Here is a 17,326-nt window from a genome sequence, read left to right as displayed (position 1 = left end):
AGGTCCTGCTAGTTAGTTTGTATTATTTGGATTCATTGGACTACCGTCCGCATGTTCAATGCTAAACACACAATGTTTCTGCTGATGTAACCTCTGATCTTTTTTAGGTGTATTGTATCCAACTTCAGGAAACTTTCTGTGGAACTCTGGAGTCTGCATAGAATTTCAAGCAAAACCCTTTACTTAGTCATTAGGGTAGCATGTTCTCATTCTGTCTGCTATGATGAGGTGAAAGTCCTAAGTAATTTGCAATTGTCTTCTGAGAATTGAACCTTCAACCATCCAGAAGAGCGTCACTTACAACAGAATTTTACCAAGTGCTTTATCTGTTATGCCACGGGTCCTTGCAGACAATTCCTGTATGAATTTTGAGATTTAAAGCTATTTTTGTATTTAGATGGACAATCTTACTACGTATCACTGTAGATCGCTAATTAATGCAGATTGCTATATATATATATATATATATATATACACACATACATAAATATGTATCAATGGATTAATTCAGAAATCTATCCATATATATAAAAGCAAAAATGTATGTATGTATGTGTGTATGTTTGTGTGTCTGTTAATTTTTGTTCTGTCTGTCGAAAGTTTTTAGCAAACTCGGTATCATAGTGAAGCCCATCCTTCTCCCGAAAAATATCGAAAAATTGGCCAAAAACGTTAATTTTTTCACCGGGGGGGGGGGGGGTCAACAAAAACCGTCCTCTCATGACGATTACCGGTTCTACGCATGCACCAGATGACGTCATGACCTGATTTACTTTAAATAGTTGAAGAAGTGACTAAATTTCATGTACGTCGTGTTAGCTCAGTTGGTTAGCGCGTTGGGTCATTATCTAAACGTTTTGAGTTCGAATCGTGGTGTGAGATGCCTTTTTTTTTTTTTTTTTTTTCGATTTTTTAAAATTTAAATATTGAACCAGTGTTATTTAACCCATTTTTCACGTAACGTTCGTTTTTCTGTTTTTTTTTTTTTACTTCGCTTATTGTTAGGTTTTCATTAACACCCCCACCCCCGAACACACACCCAAAAACATGCGGGTATTCACCGATTTTTTAAATTTTAATATCGAAACAGGCTTATTTAAGCCATTTTTCACATGTTTTTTTTTGGTTGGTTTTAACTTCGTTTTTCTGTTTTCTTTTTTGGTTTTTCCATTTTTACATTTAACATCGTTCGTTTGCCTTACGTTAATTTTTTTGTGTTTTTTTTTTTTCGATGATTTGATTCCCCCCCCCCCCTGTACCGCCTGCTTTCTGTTTTCTTTTTTTACTTCGCTTATTCTTAGGTTTTCATTAACACCCCCACCCCCACAAACACTCGGGCAACGCCGGGTAACCCCCCCCCCCTAAGCAGGGTTTTTTAACGTTCGTTTTTCTTAGGTTTTCATTAACACCCCCAACCACCGCCGACCACACACACACACCGAAAAACACCCGGGCAACGCCGGGTACCCCTTGCTAGTCTATATATATAAAAGTGAAAATGTATGTGTGTATGTATGTTCGCTTTTCCTCGATGTCCACGAAAGGCTTCTTTCAAAGAAGTGCTTGCTCGCTTCACAACTTTTTAAAACTTTTTATATCATCTATGAATTGTAATATCTACGAATTATCCACGGACCTCGCCTCTCTATTTAATTTTATTGACTTCCAAACGTTAATTATTCCACATTTCCTGCATCGGCACGTGTTACATTCGGTTTTTGGTATAAAAAAAGCGAACCTCGACTCTAATCACAGGCCCGGAGCCAGTTTGTTCAATGTCGACTTCGTCATATCAGACTGTAGCTTTCATTTCGCTCCTCCTAATAAACAGGGAGCGGGTTTTTAAAAACAAACAAACCGATTTATTCAAAATTGTCCCGCACAAAATCGTAACTGCTGAATACCTATCGCCATCATGTCAATCAAAAACGCGCACCTTTTTTTTTAAACACTTTACTATTTTCCAACTGCGCGCTGTCAACGCTTCAGGGTTTTTTCACATACCCCGAAAAACACCCGGGCAACGCCGGGTACCCCTCGCTAGTAAATATATAAAAACGAAAATGTATATATGTATGTGTGTTTGTATGTCTCGCAAAAACCTTCCACACTGGCCACGGATTTTCGCCAAATAAGTATCATTTTAAAGCTCCAACCTTCGCCCGACAAATATCAAAAAATTGGCCAAAAACATTAATTCCTTCCTCCTAAAATCATCAGTTTTGTACAGGTTGGGGCCAAAAAAAATCGTTCCTTCATTTTCTCTCATCCTGCTACTACGACAATGACGTTATGTTTGACCAAGAAAACGTTCACGTTAGTTTCAATCACCTGCAAGTGTTTTTAAAGGTTTAATTTTATCTGTTATTAAGTGTGTGTCTCTTTGGCATAGGGGTAACATGTTGGGCATTTTTTCCCGCCTTAGCCTCGATGCTTCGGGTTCAAGCCTGTCTTTCTACCTAAACTTTTTTTCCTCTTTTACATTTTTTTTTATGTTTGTTCGCTGTTTTGCTTTGTTTTGGTTCTTCCAATTTTTTTTAACATCGTGTTTTTTTAATAATATTAAAACAGGGTCACCCTCTCCTACATACACACCTCCAAACACCTGGGCAATGCCGGGTACCCCCGCTAGTCATATATAAAAGTAACATATGTGAGAAAACGATATTGTTTCTGCACCAACCTAATACTTATCACTGTAGATCATTAATGAATGCAGTTGCGTCTCTCTCTCTCATATATATATATATATATATTTCTCTCTCCCCTTTCTACTTTTTCTCAGAAACTACCAGACTGATCTGGCTGAATTTTTTATTAGACTTTTGCTATGATAAGGTGCAGCGAACAAAGTAAAACTCTCTAAAACGAGTAACATTTCTTGCACTCACATACACACACACACACACACACACACACACACACACACACACACACACACACACACACACACACACACAAACCCAAATAAATATAAACAAAATAAAGAAATATTTAAAAAAAACAAATATTTAAAAAAAACAAAAAATATAAAAACAAGAAATATAAAAAACAAATATAAAACAAAAAGAATTATAAAAACAAAAGACAATAAAAACAAAGAAATATAAAAAAAAACAAAAAACCAAAAGAAATGTAAAAAATAAATAAATAAATAAATAAATATTTACTCATGAAACCTACCGTTGATTTTTTTATTTTTTTTATTTTATTTTATTTATTTTATTTATTTTATTTTTTTTTATTTTTTATTTTTTAAATATTCGAATGGAAAGCGTATGTTTATATGTCGATACAAAAATCGGATATTTTCAGAGAAATTTGAAATATTCGATCAGTGCAAAGTCATGTTAAACCATTTACAATGGTTTAACATGACTTTGTAGAAAAGTCATGTTAAACCATTGTAAATTATTGTACTTTGATTTCTTTTCATTGGAATGATTATACGTTAAATGTTTTCTATCATGATGTTTTCTTTTTGTTAGTGTTTTCAAATTTGATTAACACTCAGCATATTCCGGTAGCTTATGTAAAGCGCTGGAATATGCTGGCACAACATTCACGGAAAAACGGGCCATTCTCTGTCAAAGTACCAAAAATAATAATTAACACAATCGTTTTTGTTATCTATTATATAAATCTCACCTGTCTGTTAATGTGTGTGTGTGTGTATGTTTGTATGTATAAACAGAGGCGACGGATATTTACGATATCAGTATCTTTTTGAAGCTCAAACCTTCAGACGACATAAAATCATTAATTTCTTCACCCTCAACTGGGCACTTTTCTACAGAGAGGGGTCGCTTTTTTCGTTGATATTTTCGAAAGTCATCCCCTCTTTTTGATTGACTAGCCTTATTTATACTTGCGTCACTTTCTTGCTCAACACACACCTCCAAACACCCGGGCAGCGCCGCGCACCCAGGCTAGTATATTATATAAAAGGCAAAATGGTCACGCGCGTTTCTGTATGAACATGAAAGGCTTTTTTTCGCCGGGCTTCTCGACAAGGTTAGTATTTTGGAGAATTTTTCCCATACTCTCTTGATTGTAATATCTCAAATTCGAAAACGGACATCGTCTCTACGATGACTGACTTTTAAAAAAATACCCTCGTTCCCAGTGTTTGTTTGTCTTTCTTGTATAAATAAAACGAAACTAATCGAAGCAAAGCCGTTCACTTGGCCAGCACATCTTGACAGTGATTAGCTTTGATCAATGTTGGGGAAACTCTTCATATCAGACAATTGTTATTTATTAAGACACTATCAGGGCTCCCCCTTTTTCGGGGAGCTGGTTTTCCCTCCAACATCGTGGGGAACAGCAGAAAGCGGAAAGCTTGACTGGCCTACAGCCAGACCTTTATTTCTGCACCTGCGTGATTCTCATTCCTTACTTTTTCATAGCTAAATTTAAACACTTTACACTTCCGCTCGCGTCATGACGCAGCAGTAAACTCCCAGGTTTTCTTTCACTTTCTTTTTCGCCTTTACGTCGCGGGTTCAAGCCTGTCTACCTACTACCACTTTTTTTTTTCCAAACAGACACCTACAAACACCTGGGCAACGCCAGGTACCCCCGCTTTTTCTGATTTTTAAGCTTTCAAAAGTTTTTTTTTTTTACACAGTGATCACCACTTATCAAGGCCCGGAAGCCACTCAGGGATAAGGGTTATTGCAAGTGCATTACGTTAGTGTGGAGATTTGATGAAGTGTTTACTTAAGGGGGCGGTTCATTAGGAATTTGTTAACATTGGACTTGAAGACATCCAAGTTGTAATCCGGTGGGAAGCAGGCAGACGGAACAGAGTTCCACAGGCGTGCAGTTCTAAGTTCCGACTTACAAAAAAAAAAAAAAATTTATTCCTGATTCCGTATTTTTTTTTTTTTTTTTTTTTTTTTTTTTTTTTTTTTCCCTAAAATGTTGATGAGATGATTCCTAAGGGGCAGAATGGACAAACATATAAAAATCTCTCTTCACTTTTGCAGGTTCTGGACGAAGCTGACCGTCTTCTGGAAGACAATTTTGGTGAGCAGCTTGAAACCATTTTCAATGAGCTTCCAGAAAAACGACAAACTCTTCTGTTCAGCGCTACGTTCACAAAATCTCTGGAAGGTGTCATCGAGGCATCAAAGAAGAAACCGTTTGTCTGGCATGCAGAAGCGACGTGAGTAAATATATAGTAATTTAAATACTAATCAAACTTTGGTGGGTAGAGATGGTGTCTCAATGAAAACGGATTAGGGTCAGGAAGGGCATCGGGCATATGAATATGACTCCCAAAGGAAACTTTTGTTTTGGCTTTTATTGTTTTATTTTATTACTGTTAAGAAAGTCAAACTTCTGCATGCGTGTGTGTTCCCAAGAAAGAAAGAGATAAAACGAATTAGAGAAAGAAGGGACTACAGAGAGAGTTTTCACTTATCGCCTTTCTCTCTCCTTTTAGTTCCTTTCTCTCTTTCCTTTTAGTCCCTTCACTTTCTTTCTCTATAACCTCTCTCTCTCTCTCTCTCATTAGTTCCACCTCTCTCTCTTTCTCTTGTCCCATCTTTCTCTCTCTCATTAGTTCCACCTCTCTCTTTCTCTAGTCCCATCTTTCTCTCTCTCTCTCTCTCTCTCTCTCTCTCTCTCTCTCTCTCGCTCATTAGTTCCACCTCTCTCTCTTTCTTTAGTCCCATCTTTCTCTCTCTCTCTCTGTCTCTCTCTCTCTCTCTCTCTGGTTTTCTCTCTCTCTCTCTGGTTCTCTCTCTCTCTCTCTCTCTCTCTCTGGTCTATTCTGTCCCCCTTTCTGTTCTATTGTCTCTCTCTCTCTAGTCTATTCTGTCTCTCTCTTTCTGTTCTATTCTTTCGTTCTCTCTCTCTCTCTCATTTTGGTCTATTCTCTCTCTATTGTCTACTCTCTCTCTCTCTCTCTCTCTGGTCTATTATTTATCTCTCTCTCTGGTCTATTCTCTCACTCTCTTTCTTTCTATTCTCTCTCTCTCTCTGGTCTATTCTGTCCCCCTTTCTGTTCTATTGTCTCTCTCTCTAGTCTATTCTGTCTCTCTCTTTCTGTTCTATTCTTTCGTTCTCTCTCTCTCTCATTTTGGTCTATTCTCTCTCTATTGTCTACTCTTTCTCTCTCTCTCTCTCTCTCTCTGGTCTATTATTTATTTCTCTCTCTGGTTTATTCTCTCGCTCTCTTTCTTTTCTATTCTCTCTCTCTCTCTGGTCTATTCTGTCTCTCTTTCTTTCTGTTCTGTTCCATAGCTAGCTCTCTCTTTCTGGTCTATTCTCTCTCTATTGTCTCTCTCTCTCTCTCTCTCTCTATCTCTCTCTCTCTCTCTCTCTCTGGTCTATTATCTCTGTATATCTCTTATCCCTATCTGTCCTCCTCTCACCCCTTCTCCTCTTTTCTTTCATCTTGCTCTCTCGCTCTCCTCCCTTCTTCTGTTCTCCTCTCCTATTTTTCTCTGCTTCTGTTTTTGCTTACCTCCCCTCTCTACTTAGCTCTCTCTGTCTCCTTCATCTCTTTCTCTTCCTTCTCTCTCCACCTCCCTCCTTCCTGTTGCTATCTCATCTCACTTTCCTCTCTCACTCTTAATTATATTCTCTGAGCAGTTGCTTCCCCTTCCCTTTTTTGTGACGTCATTCATTTTCAAGTAAATTCTTCGCTTTTGACAAACAAAATCATCTGAGTTTTAATCATATATAGATTATCACACGATTAAATTAATTGTTTTCTCATCATCTCCTGGAAAAATCAATATAACTTCAACGTGCTAAATACTTTTCAACTGATCAATATTTTTAATGTAGTTAGAAAAAAAAAAAAGAATTAAATAAGAAATGTACAAAGAATAAATGAATTTTCTCATGGTGGTATTTTACAAATGAGATAAAATAAATTTTTAATCATTCGTGATTACCTCCCTTTCTCAGACAAATTAAAAAGAATGTTTTTTTTTAAACTCTCTTTCAAACCTCATTTATTATTTATCTTTTTTTATATCTGTAGCAAAATAGTACTTTCTTCCCCCCCCCCCCATGTATCGTTATACCTGTAAATAACTGGCTTGATAAACGATTGGATCATTCTACTGCTCTAAAAGGTATCTCACATCTGATACAATCCTTTATCAGTATAAGAGTGAAATCATTCCTAAGATAGTACTGTTGCTACATCTGGGGAGGTGTTGGTCAGAGCATCCTTTCCTTCCTTGACAAAGTACAAAACCAACTTTGAAATCTAGTGGGAATGCCTTGTTCTCTTTCATACGGCCACTCTCTCATGGGAAAAGTGTTGCTCACCTTTTTTGTTCTATCCTTATGTAGATAGATGCTCAAGTTCGGATCTCCGGTTCTCCTTGTAAAAAATTAATCAAACATTTTTGTTGTTACCACCAGTCAGTAATTCCCTATTCTCCGTTTGCCTACCAAAAATTAAACAGATCTTCCATGAACAGAGTTTCTTTCTTTGTGGCATATAATACCATAGGGCTGCCCTCCAACATTGTCATTCTAATAGAAAAAAAAACCTGGACTGGATTCTTGGCAGCATTTGAACATTCTCAGCTCTTTTAGATGAGGATGGTTATTCGTATTATTTGGATTCTTCGGACTACTGTTCTCATATTGAGTTTTGTAGTAATAAGTAGTGATATTTATAACTAGAAATAGAATAGGTTATAAGGCTTCCAAAATCCGTACTAGAACTGTCCACTGTAGTTGGAGTATTTGCAAAAAGTAATGTGTAAAAGTGATATTCTGAAGAATGATAGTTCAAATCTCAGTGTGGGTGATTGAAATATATGATTGCAAATTACTTAGGACTGACAGAACGAGAGCATGCTACTCCCATGAAGTAAATAAAGGGTTCTGTTTGAAATTTCGTCCAGATTCCCAAGTTCGATAGTGTTATGGGGTTAAATGGTAATAAACGAAAGGAACACAGGATTTTTAGGAAACGAACATGTATTCATATATATTACAGGCAAAAACAGGTGGAGCATGCCAAATGCAGACTGCCGGTTCTCCATACCGGAAGTGACGTCATGAGATAGTCCATTAATCCCATGGAGGGGTGTCTCTAACAGATAGAAATATTTTCGATACGATATACCTGAAGATCGAAGGTTACCTCAGCAAAAACATTATGAAAATGACACTCAAGGTGAAAACGGTATTCTGAAGAATCCAAATAATATGTTTAACAGATTTATTCAATAACTTACAGAGCAAAATCGTAAAGTAGAAGCCACTGGATGCGAGATGAATAAAATTTGTGAGGTGGAATACATTTATATACCTCCCAAAACTGTCATGGCGGATCCCCTCTTTTCCTGCTTATAATAATAATTCTGTTAATTTTAGGTTGTATCTAACAAAAATGCATTTTTTTTATTTGACTAATTACTAAAAATAATCTACATCAACAAGGAGAATAAGTCATATCAAGTCAAGTGAAGTCACTTTTTTTTTTTTTTTCATAGAACTGTATCTGTGATATGTGATAAACATGTTAGATTCGATATTTATGTAGAATGCCATTTTCACTCGGTACTAATGTTTCATGCTGAAACTCGATATCACAGCTCTTGCTTGGAATAAATTCACACTTTGGCCTCTAAATATTCAAAACATGGTTGTAGAAAAACTATGAAAATAAAACTGATTTATTCTGTACACATCTCATTTATGATTTACTAGCAGGGACGCCCAACGTTGCCTGGGATTGAATTAGGATCAACGAATATACACGCTTCCAATACTTTATTGTCATCGAAATCGGTGAAATTGTCCATTTTTCAATCAAATCGATTGATTGCCTGCTCTAGTCGTCTCTTCCCCATCCCAATGCACTGGTAGAAAGCTTCTCATTTATGATTTAGATGGGACTAGCCCGGGTGCCCGGCGTTGCCAGGTTGTTTGGAGGTGTGTGTTGAGTGCGAAAATGGTGTCTAAAATTTTTCAATGAAAAATGTATTATTTCTGTCCGTACGAAACTGATTCAATGAAAAATTAATTAAAAAATAAAAATATTCTTGAATAATTATTGGACAATTTTCATGAAACTTTTAGAAAATCTAAATTCAAATCAGGAAAATAAAACATCAATTGTAAGCTAAGTTTCTTCTGCATTTACCGACTCGTGATTTCCACAAAGTTACGCAAGTGTGCCTTGCCTTCCTTAACTGATACGAACAAATGACAATGCAAAACAGAAAAAAAACATTGAAATACAACAAAAAAGATAGCATGAACCTACCATAAGAAATACTTATTCTTTTTCCTTGTAAGAAAATTTAGCACTTCTGCAATATGTGGACTGCAGCCATCCTTTTTTGGTGCATTTCACTAAACTGTCGCCAGGTGACACTTTTTGATCAAAGAACATGGGACAATTTTACTTAATTTCAAAAAATGTTTTGAAAAAAATTCAAAGTTGCTTTAATTTGAAAAATGTTTTATTTAAATTATTTGTCTGTTGTTGACTCTTCAAAGTTGGTTTAATTTGAAAAATGTTTTATTTAAATTATTTGTTTGTTTTTGACCCTTCAAAGTTGGTTTAATTCGAAAAATGTTTTATTTAAATTATTTGTTGACCCTTCAATGTTGCTTTAATTCGAAAAATGTTTCATTTAAATTATTTGTTTGTTTTTGACCCTTCAAAGTTGGTTTAATTTGAAAAATGTTTTATTTAAATTATTAATTTGTTCGAAAAAACAAAAAGCAAACAAACAAAAAAAAACAATTATACTTTCTAAAAATCCAATTTAAATTAATTTGTTCGAAAAAATAAAAAACAAAAAAAAACAATTATACTTTCTAAAAATCCAATTCAAAAGTTGTTTTATTAAAATTATATTTTCTACACAGACTTTTAAATAAATGTTTTTACGGTTATAGATTGAAACATTTTTATACAAAAAATGTTTTGGTTTTCAAATATTTTTCTGTTCGGAAAAAAATTCTTGTTTGTTACTTATTTGCCATGTTATTCAACTACGAAGAAATTAGAGTTATCGCCTCCCCAACAATGGCCGCCATCCGCATACTGCAGAAGTGCTAAAAAATATTTTTATTTTATTTCTATGTTGTTTTTTTTAGTTTTGACTAAATGAAAGAAAAGTTGTAAGGAAAGACTTTTATTTATTTATTTATTTATTTTTCAGAAATGTTTTTGTTTTGTTTTTTTCTGTTACTTTTTAGTAGTTGAGGCTAGGAATATTGCGATCAAATTTCTTTTTTGACAAACGTAACACATCCTCTAGTGTCTGCAGTAATCTCTCCAACGGCGATAAATTAGTAACAGTTTTCTTTTTGCTTTTGAGTTTCGGAATAATTTACTTAAATTTAAAATTTAATTTTCTTCCAATTTATATATTAAAAAAAAAAAGTCTTCTTCTTTCCTAAAGCCCAACGGAGTATTTGATATCGCTTTCTTATTGGTTATTGCTTCTAATATTGAGATCGGCCTAAACGTTCCTTGCATCGCATTGTGATCAACAGTTTCCGGTTATTCTCATGTGCTCGGCACATCCGGGTAACTTTGTGGAAATTGCGTAAATGCAAAAATACCGTTCTATGAATAAATATTTATTTTTTGAATGACAAATGATAGCAAACAGTTTTTTTATATGATTTTTTAAAATGTATTTTTTACCGGTATATTTAGGGACAACAACAGTGAAGGGGTGAGATCTTATTGCTAAGCAGGTTTAGGGATATGTACGTCGAGGGGGTACAAGTGAAGCGAGTTCATCAGAACACATTCCCTTAAAATATTTGTTAAACGGGCACAGTGATGCAACATAGATATTTTAATCCCAACCAAATAAAAAAAAAGCTCGGTACACAAATGATAGAGAGTACAGCTTATTATAAGGGAAAAGAAATTAAAACTGGGAGTTGAAATTTACAATCAAATTTGTTCGACTGAATACTCGAAAAAACAATTTACTGATTTCTTTCTGTCCTCTGATGAGAAGAATAGCAAGAACAGTCGAACAATAAATTTGGATTGTAAAGTTCAACTTACAGTTTTAATTTCTTTTCTCATACATATATACAGGGTGACCCAAAAAAGCGGGCCCCAACTCTAATTAGCCCCTCCGTTTCTTAGTGTTTTGTCCCAATGAAATGAAACTTTGGTCATAACTAGTTTATTATATTGAAAACATCTCATCAAAACACTTCTTTTTGTTTTCAATAATTTTATTTTAGAATGCTTTTGTCATTTATTACTTTATTTGTTTGTTTTTTTTGTCATCTTGTGTGTGTATATATATATATATATATATATATATATAAAATAAAAATTACAATTATTGGAGTTTTTTCCTTGTACACATTTTTGTGAATTTTTCCATGGATTTCTGCCTTTGGATTATTATGGACTATCTTCTTCCAATTACGGGATTTCCTTGGATTTTACTTGTGCAAATGGAAATTCAATTAACTTTCTTGAAGTTATATATTTGGATTTTACCGTCACTAGATTATTTATCTTCCACCAGACTATCCATTCATGTGTAATCACCTTTTTCTTCACCATATTCCCTCTGCTTCATTTTCTTTGTTTTCAAGTAAGATCTTTGACTTACTTGTTTCATCAAATACTTTTGCATGCAAAACCCGATCCCGCATTTTGCTAATTCCTACCCTCTGATGAGAAGGAAAGTATTTCTTCGAAACTCCGCGGATTAAGGACTATCCACTTATCTTGTGTTTCCTTTTCAGATTAAATATGTTTTTAACTCTTTTTCAAAGTGTTTTTTAACATGTTTTAGTAACTGTTTGCTCGGTATATATATATATATATATATATATATACAAACACACACACACACACACACACACATGGGTGTGGTTCAGAGGCTAAGGAATGAGGATTGAGTTGTATGTTTTGGTTTTGATTCTAGCTGATGGCATGTAATTTTTTTTTTTTTTTTTTTTAGTTTCGATCTCATTACCATATATTAGGTTCAATATAATAATCAGTAGAGAATTGTCTCTATAATAATAAATATGCAATCTGCATGCATTAAAATATCATATTTAAGTGTGTCTTACGACTTGCCAACGCTGGGCGGCCTGCAAGTTTTGTATATATTTTGTAAATGTAGTTTTTGAGTTCAAGTCAAAACAATGTGGAGAGTTGACCTTGATGCTTTCCTGGTAATTAATCCTAGTTGTAGATTGCAACGTGTCTTCTGATATTAGACACCATTTCGTCTTTTAATATCAGATTAAATGAAAATGGAAGTTGTAAAATAATTATTGAACTTGCCGCACCCATATTTTAATGATATTTGATATAATCAATGTTTTTGATTGAATTTAACCTGATCGAATACGATTCTGTATTGATCAATAATTTCAGTTGAAAGAAGATCCGGTGGGGTGGGGGAATGTTTAACATTTCTCTGTTCTCAATTATACATTTTTCTATACAATATTATTTGATTATTTGCCGTGTGTGTGTGCATATATAAATTATATTGATGTTATATTTTGTTATAAAGTGTGTTATTTATCTAGGTGATTCTAACTACTTATTTAGAGGTATATTTCCTGTCCTTGTGTCTTAAATGTCCTAACAGCTCATGACTCATCTAGTGTTCGTAGGTGTGTGTGTGTGTATTACATATAATTCACGCAATGTTTATAACAACATACCTGTTGCTGCGTGGCCTTCTGTCTTTTGCCTGATGCCTAAGGAGATTCGCCAACGTCTCTGGGAACTGGGTTCTGCTAGACCGACCTGCATGCAAGGCAGACACAAGACGATGTATGTTTTCATATATTGGTTTATTTCACTCCCAGGCATCTCGTCTTCCGCAGCATGGAGTGAAATCGACAATCTCAGACTTGTGGCATTTCTCTGCATCTATTTGGAGACTGTTGCCCCATTATGGGGAGACCTGTTTAACCCATTTTGCTTCTTCGGTGTCTCAAATCCAACTCCAACTAACCAGAACATGTGACACTTGACACATCACATCCTGTCCCCAGTCGGATACTTCCGGTGCAAACTGATCGGTCGACCAAGTTTGATACCTACAACAGCGTTACTCTTTGACATTTTCTGTATTTGCTTGCTTGTTTATTCCGCTAGACAGATAGACAATTAGATAGATAGATAAACATCTAACAGATAATTAAATGCAGAAAAAACAATATTTCCGAAGTTTTTCAGCCCGCAAATAGAACCATTCCAGTTAATAGTTGGCATTCATATTTTTTTCTAATCAGCAACATATATGTATAAAGTTCCAAGCAGATAAATGTGACATCTTGAAATAAAAACACACACACACACACACATATATATATGCACACACACACACACACACATATATATATGCACACACACATATATATATATATATATATACTAGCAGGGAAGCCCAATGTTGCCCGGAATTAAGTGATCAACGAATATTTCACGCTCCTATATTCATTTTTTTGTCATTGAAATCCGTGAAATCGCATGGGAAAAAGCTGTACATCCCTCCATGCAGTCGCTTAGTCCAAAATATATGTTATTCTACATTGCACTCTAGAGAACCTACTGTTTCTTTTATAAACTTTATTTAATATAAACTTCTTTCCAGTTAATGAAAAAAAACATTAAGAAATTTACTTGCGGGGTTTGAACCTACAGACCATGTCATGCAAAAAAAGAACACGTAAATTTTCAAGTCTTATAAAATTCTTTACAGTTAATGAAAAAAAAAATAAGGGTATTTTTTTACGACTTACCCCAGTGTAGTATAAACACCCCCAACCACCACGTTAAGACGGCTTTCAGAATACCCTCCCCCACACCTCTCCATGTTAAGAATGGCTTTCGAGGTTGGGGGGGGGTTTATTCCGAGAGCCGTTCTTAACATGGAGAGGTTAGGGTGTTTATAATATGCTGGGGCATGTCGTAAAAATTTATCAAAAAAAGAAATTTACGTGCAGAGTTTGAACCTACAGACCACGTCATGCAAAAAAAAACAAAAAAAAAACACACTATCAACTTACCCACGGTAGAATTTTCATGGTCAGTTGTTCTATCATCGTTGCTAAGCGACGACATGGAAAAAATGGCTTTGCTGATTATATATAAATTAAAATACCGGTATTGATTATTAGTAATTATCGGGGTTATTCTGAGACAAAACTGAACTAAGATCACCCCCAGACTTATACACTAAAGTTTTGTAAATTTTAAAGAAAATCTGTTCAGCCATTTCGGTGTCTATAAGAAACGAACTCACACACACAGAGTTGCATTTATATAATTGTATATATATATATATATATATATATATATATATATAAATAGGGTGTCCACAAAGTCTGGCTACATTATATAGCCAGACTTTGTGGACACCGTGTAGATTATGCAGCTAGACTTTGTGGGCACCGTGTAGATTATGTAGCCAGACTTTGTGGGCACCATGTAGATTATGTAGCCAGACTTTGTGGGCACAATGTAGATTATGTAGCCAGACTTTGTGGGCACCATGTAGATTATGTAGCCAGACTTTGTGGGCACCATGTAGATTATGCAGCCAGACTTTGTGGGCACCGTGTAGATTATGCAGCCAGACTTTGTGGGCACCGTGTAGATTATGCAGCCAGACTTTGTGGGCACCGTGTAGATTATGCAGCCAGACTTTGTGGGCACCGTGTAGATTATGCAGCCAGACTTTGTGGACACCCTGTATATATATATATATATATATATATATATATATATATATATATGGCGATTAAGCTACACTGAATATTCCGCGTTTCATCCACTCTAGGACTCTAACTTACTAACTAGCCCTACGTACATATTGAGCACTTTTGAAGTAAATACTTAAAGTTTACGCATAAATTTATACTTTCCTATATTAATTTTATGTGAGTAAATTAAGTAGTTATCTATCTATCTATCTATCTATTTGTATATATATATATATATATATATATATATATATATATATATATATATATACATATATAATTGTGAAGAATTATAAAAATAATCAATACAAAAGAAGCAGGTGAAATGTCTTTTATTATTTTTTCCTTTTTTTTTTTTTTTTTAAACACCAAATTAATTTGGTATAAAGATTTAGATGCAAGAACAAAACTGCGAACCCACCTGCTGTATCAAAGCGAATACATACAATTTCCGAACTTTAACTTTCATACCGTCTGACCAAAAGCAACAATCACGAGACTAATTGTCACCACCTGCCAAGTCCATTGAGAACAAAACAAAAAAAAGGAAATTAATTCGCACGAAAAAACAAAACCTTAATATAAAAAGTATTCATCACCAATAAATAAATATTTATGAATAATATCATGGTTACTACAGAAACCAATGCATAGCACATTGAAATTTGTTACTAAGGGGCAATCACAAGACAATAGACATTCCATGCAGAGCTATGTAAGTGTTGCCTATGCGGAAGTCTACAAGGAATTATAGGTTTCACCATCTCCAATATAGACATGCATCGAGTCCAGTAGGAAGAAATTCAGGATGACTGAAAATAATGCCAAGATGAGGAGAGAAAGGCTGGTGTAATTTCAGAGTTTACTTTTCCAAGATTAATTTCACAATCAAGGCTTTCCTACTATTTAATCAGTAGGAAATATGTACCTTTTCTAATAGTATTGTAAAATTGAACTTGAACCCGGCAAGATGAGTCAAGACTATATGTTCAATAAAGTTATTCAAAATTGCCACAATTAATTAAGCTCAATAAAAATGGTTGTACACTTTCGGAGCACACATAACTTTATTAAACATTCCAAAATCAAAAGTATTCACTTAATTCACCTACATTTTGTTTTATTGCTGTATCTTACACGTGTTTCATTGGATGGCATGAATATATCAAACAAACCATCAGAGACTTGCATGAGTTCCTCAGGAAAAAAAATATACAATTTTTTCTGTGGATTGAAAAGGGTAAATAATGTTAAAATAAATTGGAAACTTTCAGAAATCATAAAAGAAAACATTTAAAAAAAAAACATGAACACTTAAAAGATATCCGTATTACTTGGATTCATTGGACTACTGTTCTCATCTTGAGTGTGATTTGCGCAACGTTTTGGTAGATGTAACTGCTGATCTTCTTCTTGTCCGCAAGGACTCGTGGCACAGTGGTTAGAGGACTTGGAAAAAAAAAAACAATTGTAAAAAGTAATATTCTCTTGAAGGTTGAAGGTTCAACCCTCGGTGTTGGCGACCGAAAAATACAATTGTGATTTAGTTAGGACTTTTATCCAGTCATGGCTGACAGAACAAGAGCATGCTGCCCCCATGAAATAAATTAAGGGTTCTGCTCAAAATTTCGTCCAAATTCCCGAGTTCAACAGAAACATTCTTGAGTTTGACAAGACACACCTGAAGAAGTTTGGAGGTTATATCAACCGAAACATTGTGAAAGTTACACTCAAGATGAGAACAGTATCCAAATAATACAGATAACGAATCCTCATCTCAAAAATTCAGAAATGTGACTTAAAAAATAGTACGATCTTTATACTGCATCTGCATAAATACCAAGAATATTATTTTAAGTCTTAAAAATAATTACTTAAATGTTTACACCGTTTTTTTTGGGTTTTTTTTTTTATTTATTACATTATTCAGAGATAGTATTCTTTGTTGGGTTTTACTTTTAGTTTATGAAACGAAAAAAAATCTATTTAATCAAAAATAAATTCTGTTTCTTTTTTTAAATTTTTATTTATTGTTATTTTTTTACATTTTGATAAACGTTTGTTCTTTTATGAACCTAACTGACAATTAAGTAACCCCCAGATGGAATCGATGGAGAAGTTAGATGATGTCCTTCGGTTTTTTTTTTTAAATTTTAACTTTTTGAAATGCCAGTGATTTTGAATCTTAAAAATACGGATGAAATTAATTATTTAAATGTTTAAACTGATTTGAAGTACATTCTTCAGTTTTTTAATATTATTAGAATTATAGAAAAAATATTGGATATGAAAAAGTACATTTTAATTCAGAACCCACGAGGCGGCTATATCCTGTACCTCTATGAGGCCACCATTCGCCCATGTATGGAGTACTGCTGTCACATTTGGGCTGGTGCATCTGCTGCTTGTCTCTCACTCCTTGACAGGGTTCAAAAGAGAGTCGCCAACCTGATAGGTCCTGAACTGTCATCTAGGCTTCAGCCTCTGTCCCATCGACGAAATGTTGCATCCCTCTGCCTGTTCTACAAGCACTTTAATGGTGAATGTTCTGATGAACTACAAGCAGTTGTACCCTCTCGACGTAAATACCCCCGACAAGCAGCTAAATCCCACC

General features: G+C 34.5%; 1 protein-coding gene across 1 annotated transcript in view; it reads left to right on the top strand.

The window, feature by feature from the left end:
- The window catches only part of LOC145249496 (putative ATP-dependent RNA helicase DDX49), a 619,310-nt gene that overhangs the window by 386,622 nt on the left and 215,362 nt on the right, over positions 1-17,326 (top strand). The window contains exon 5 of the mRNA XM_080111104.1: positions 4,992-5,170. Coding sequence (XP_079967230.1) covers positions 4,992-5,170 — 179 coding nt within the window. The remainder of the gene's footprint in view (positions 1-4,991; positions 5,171-17,326) is intronic.

The sequence above is a fragment of the Euprymna scolopes genome, chromosome 28 (genome assembly GCF_053919585.1).
Source record: "Euprymna scolopes isolate OS-2025 chromosome 28, ASM5391958v1, whole genome shotgun sequence".
NCBI lineage: Eukaryota > Metazoa > Mollusca > Cephalopoda > Sepiida > Sepiolidae > Euprymna > Euprymna scolopes.
Note: the sequence above shows the minus strand (reverse complement) of the source record. Positions and strands in the feature narration are given on the sequence as shown.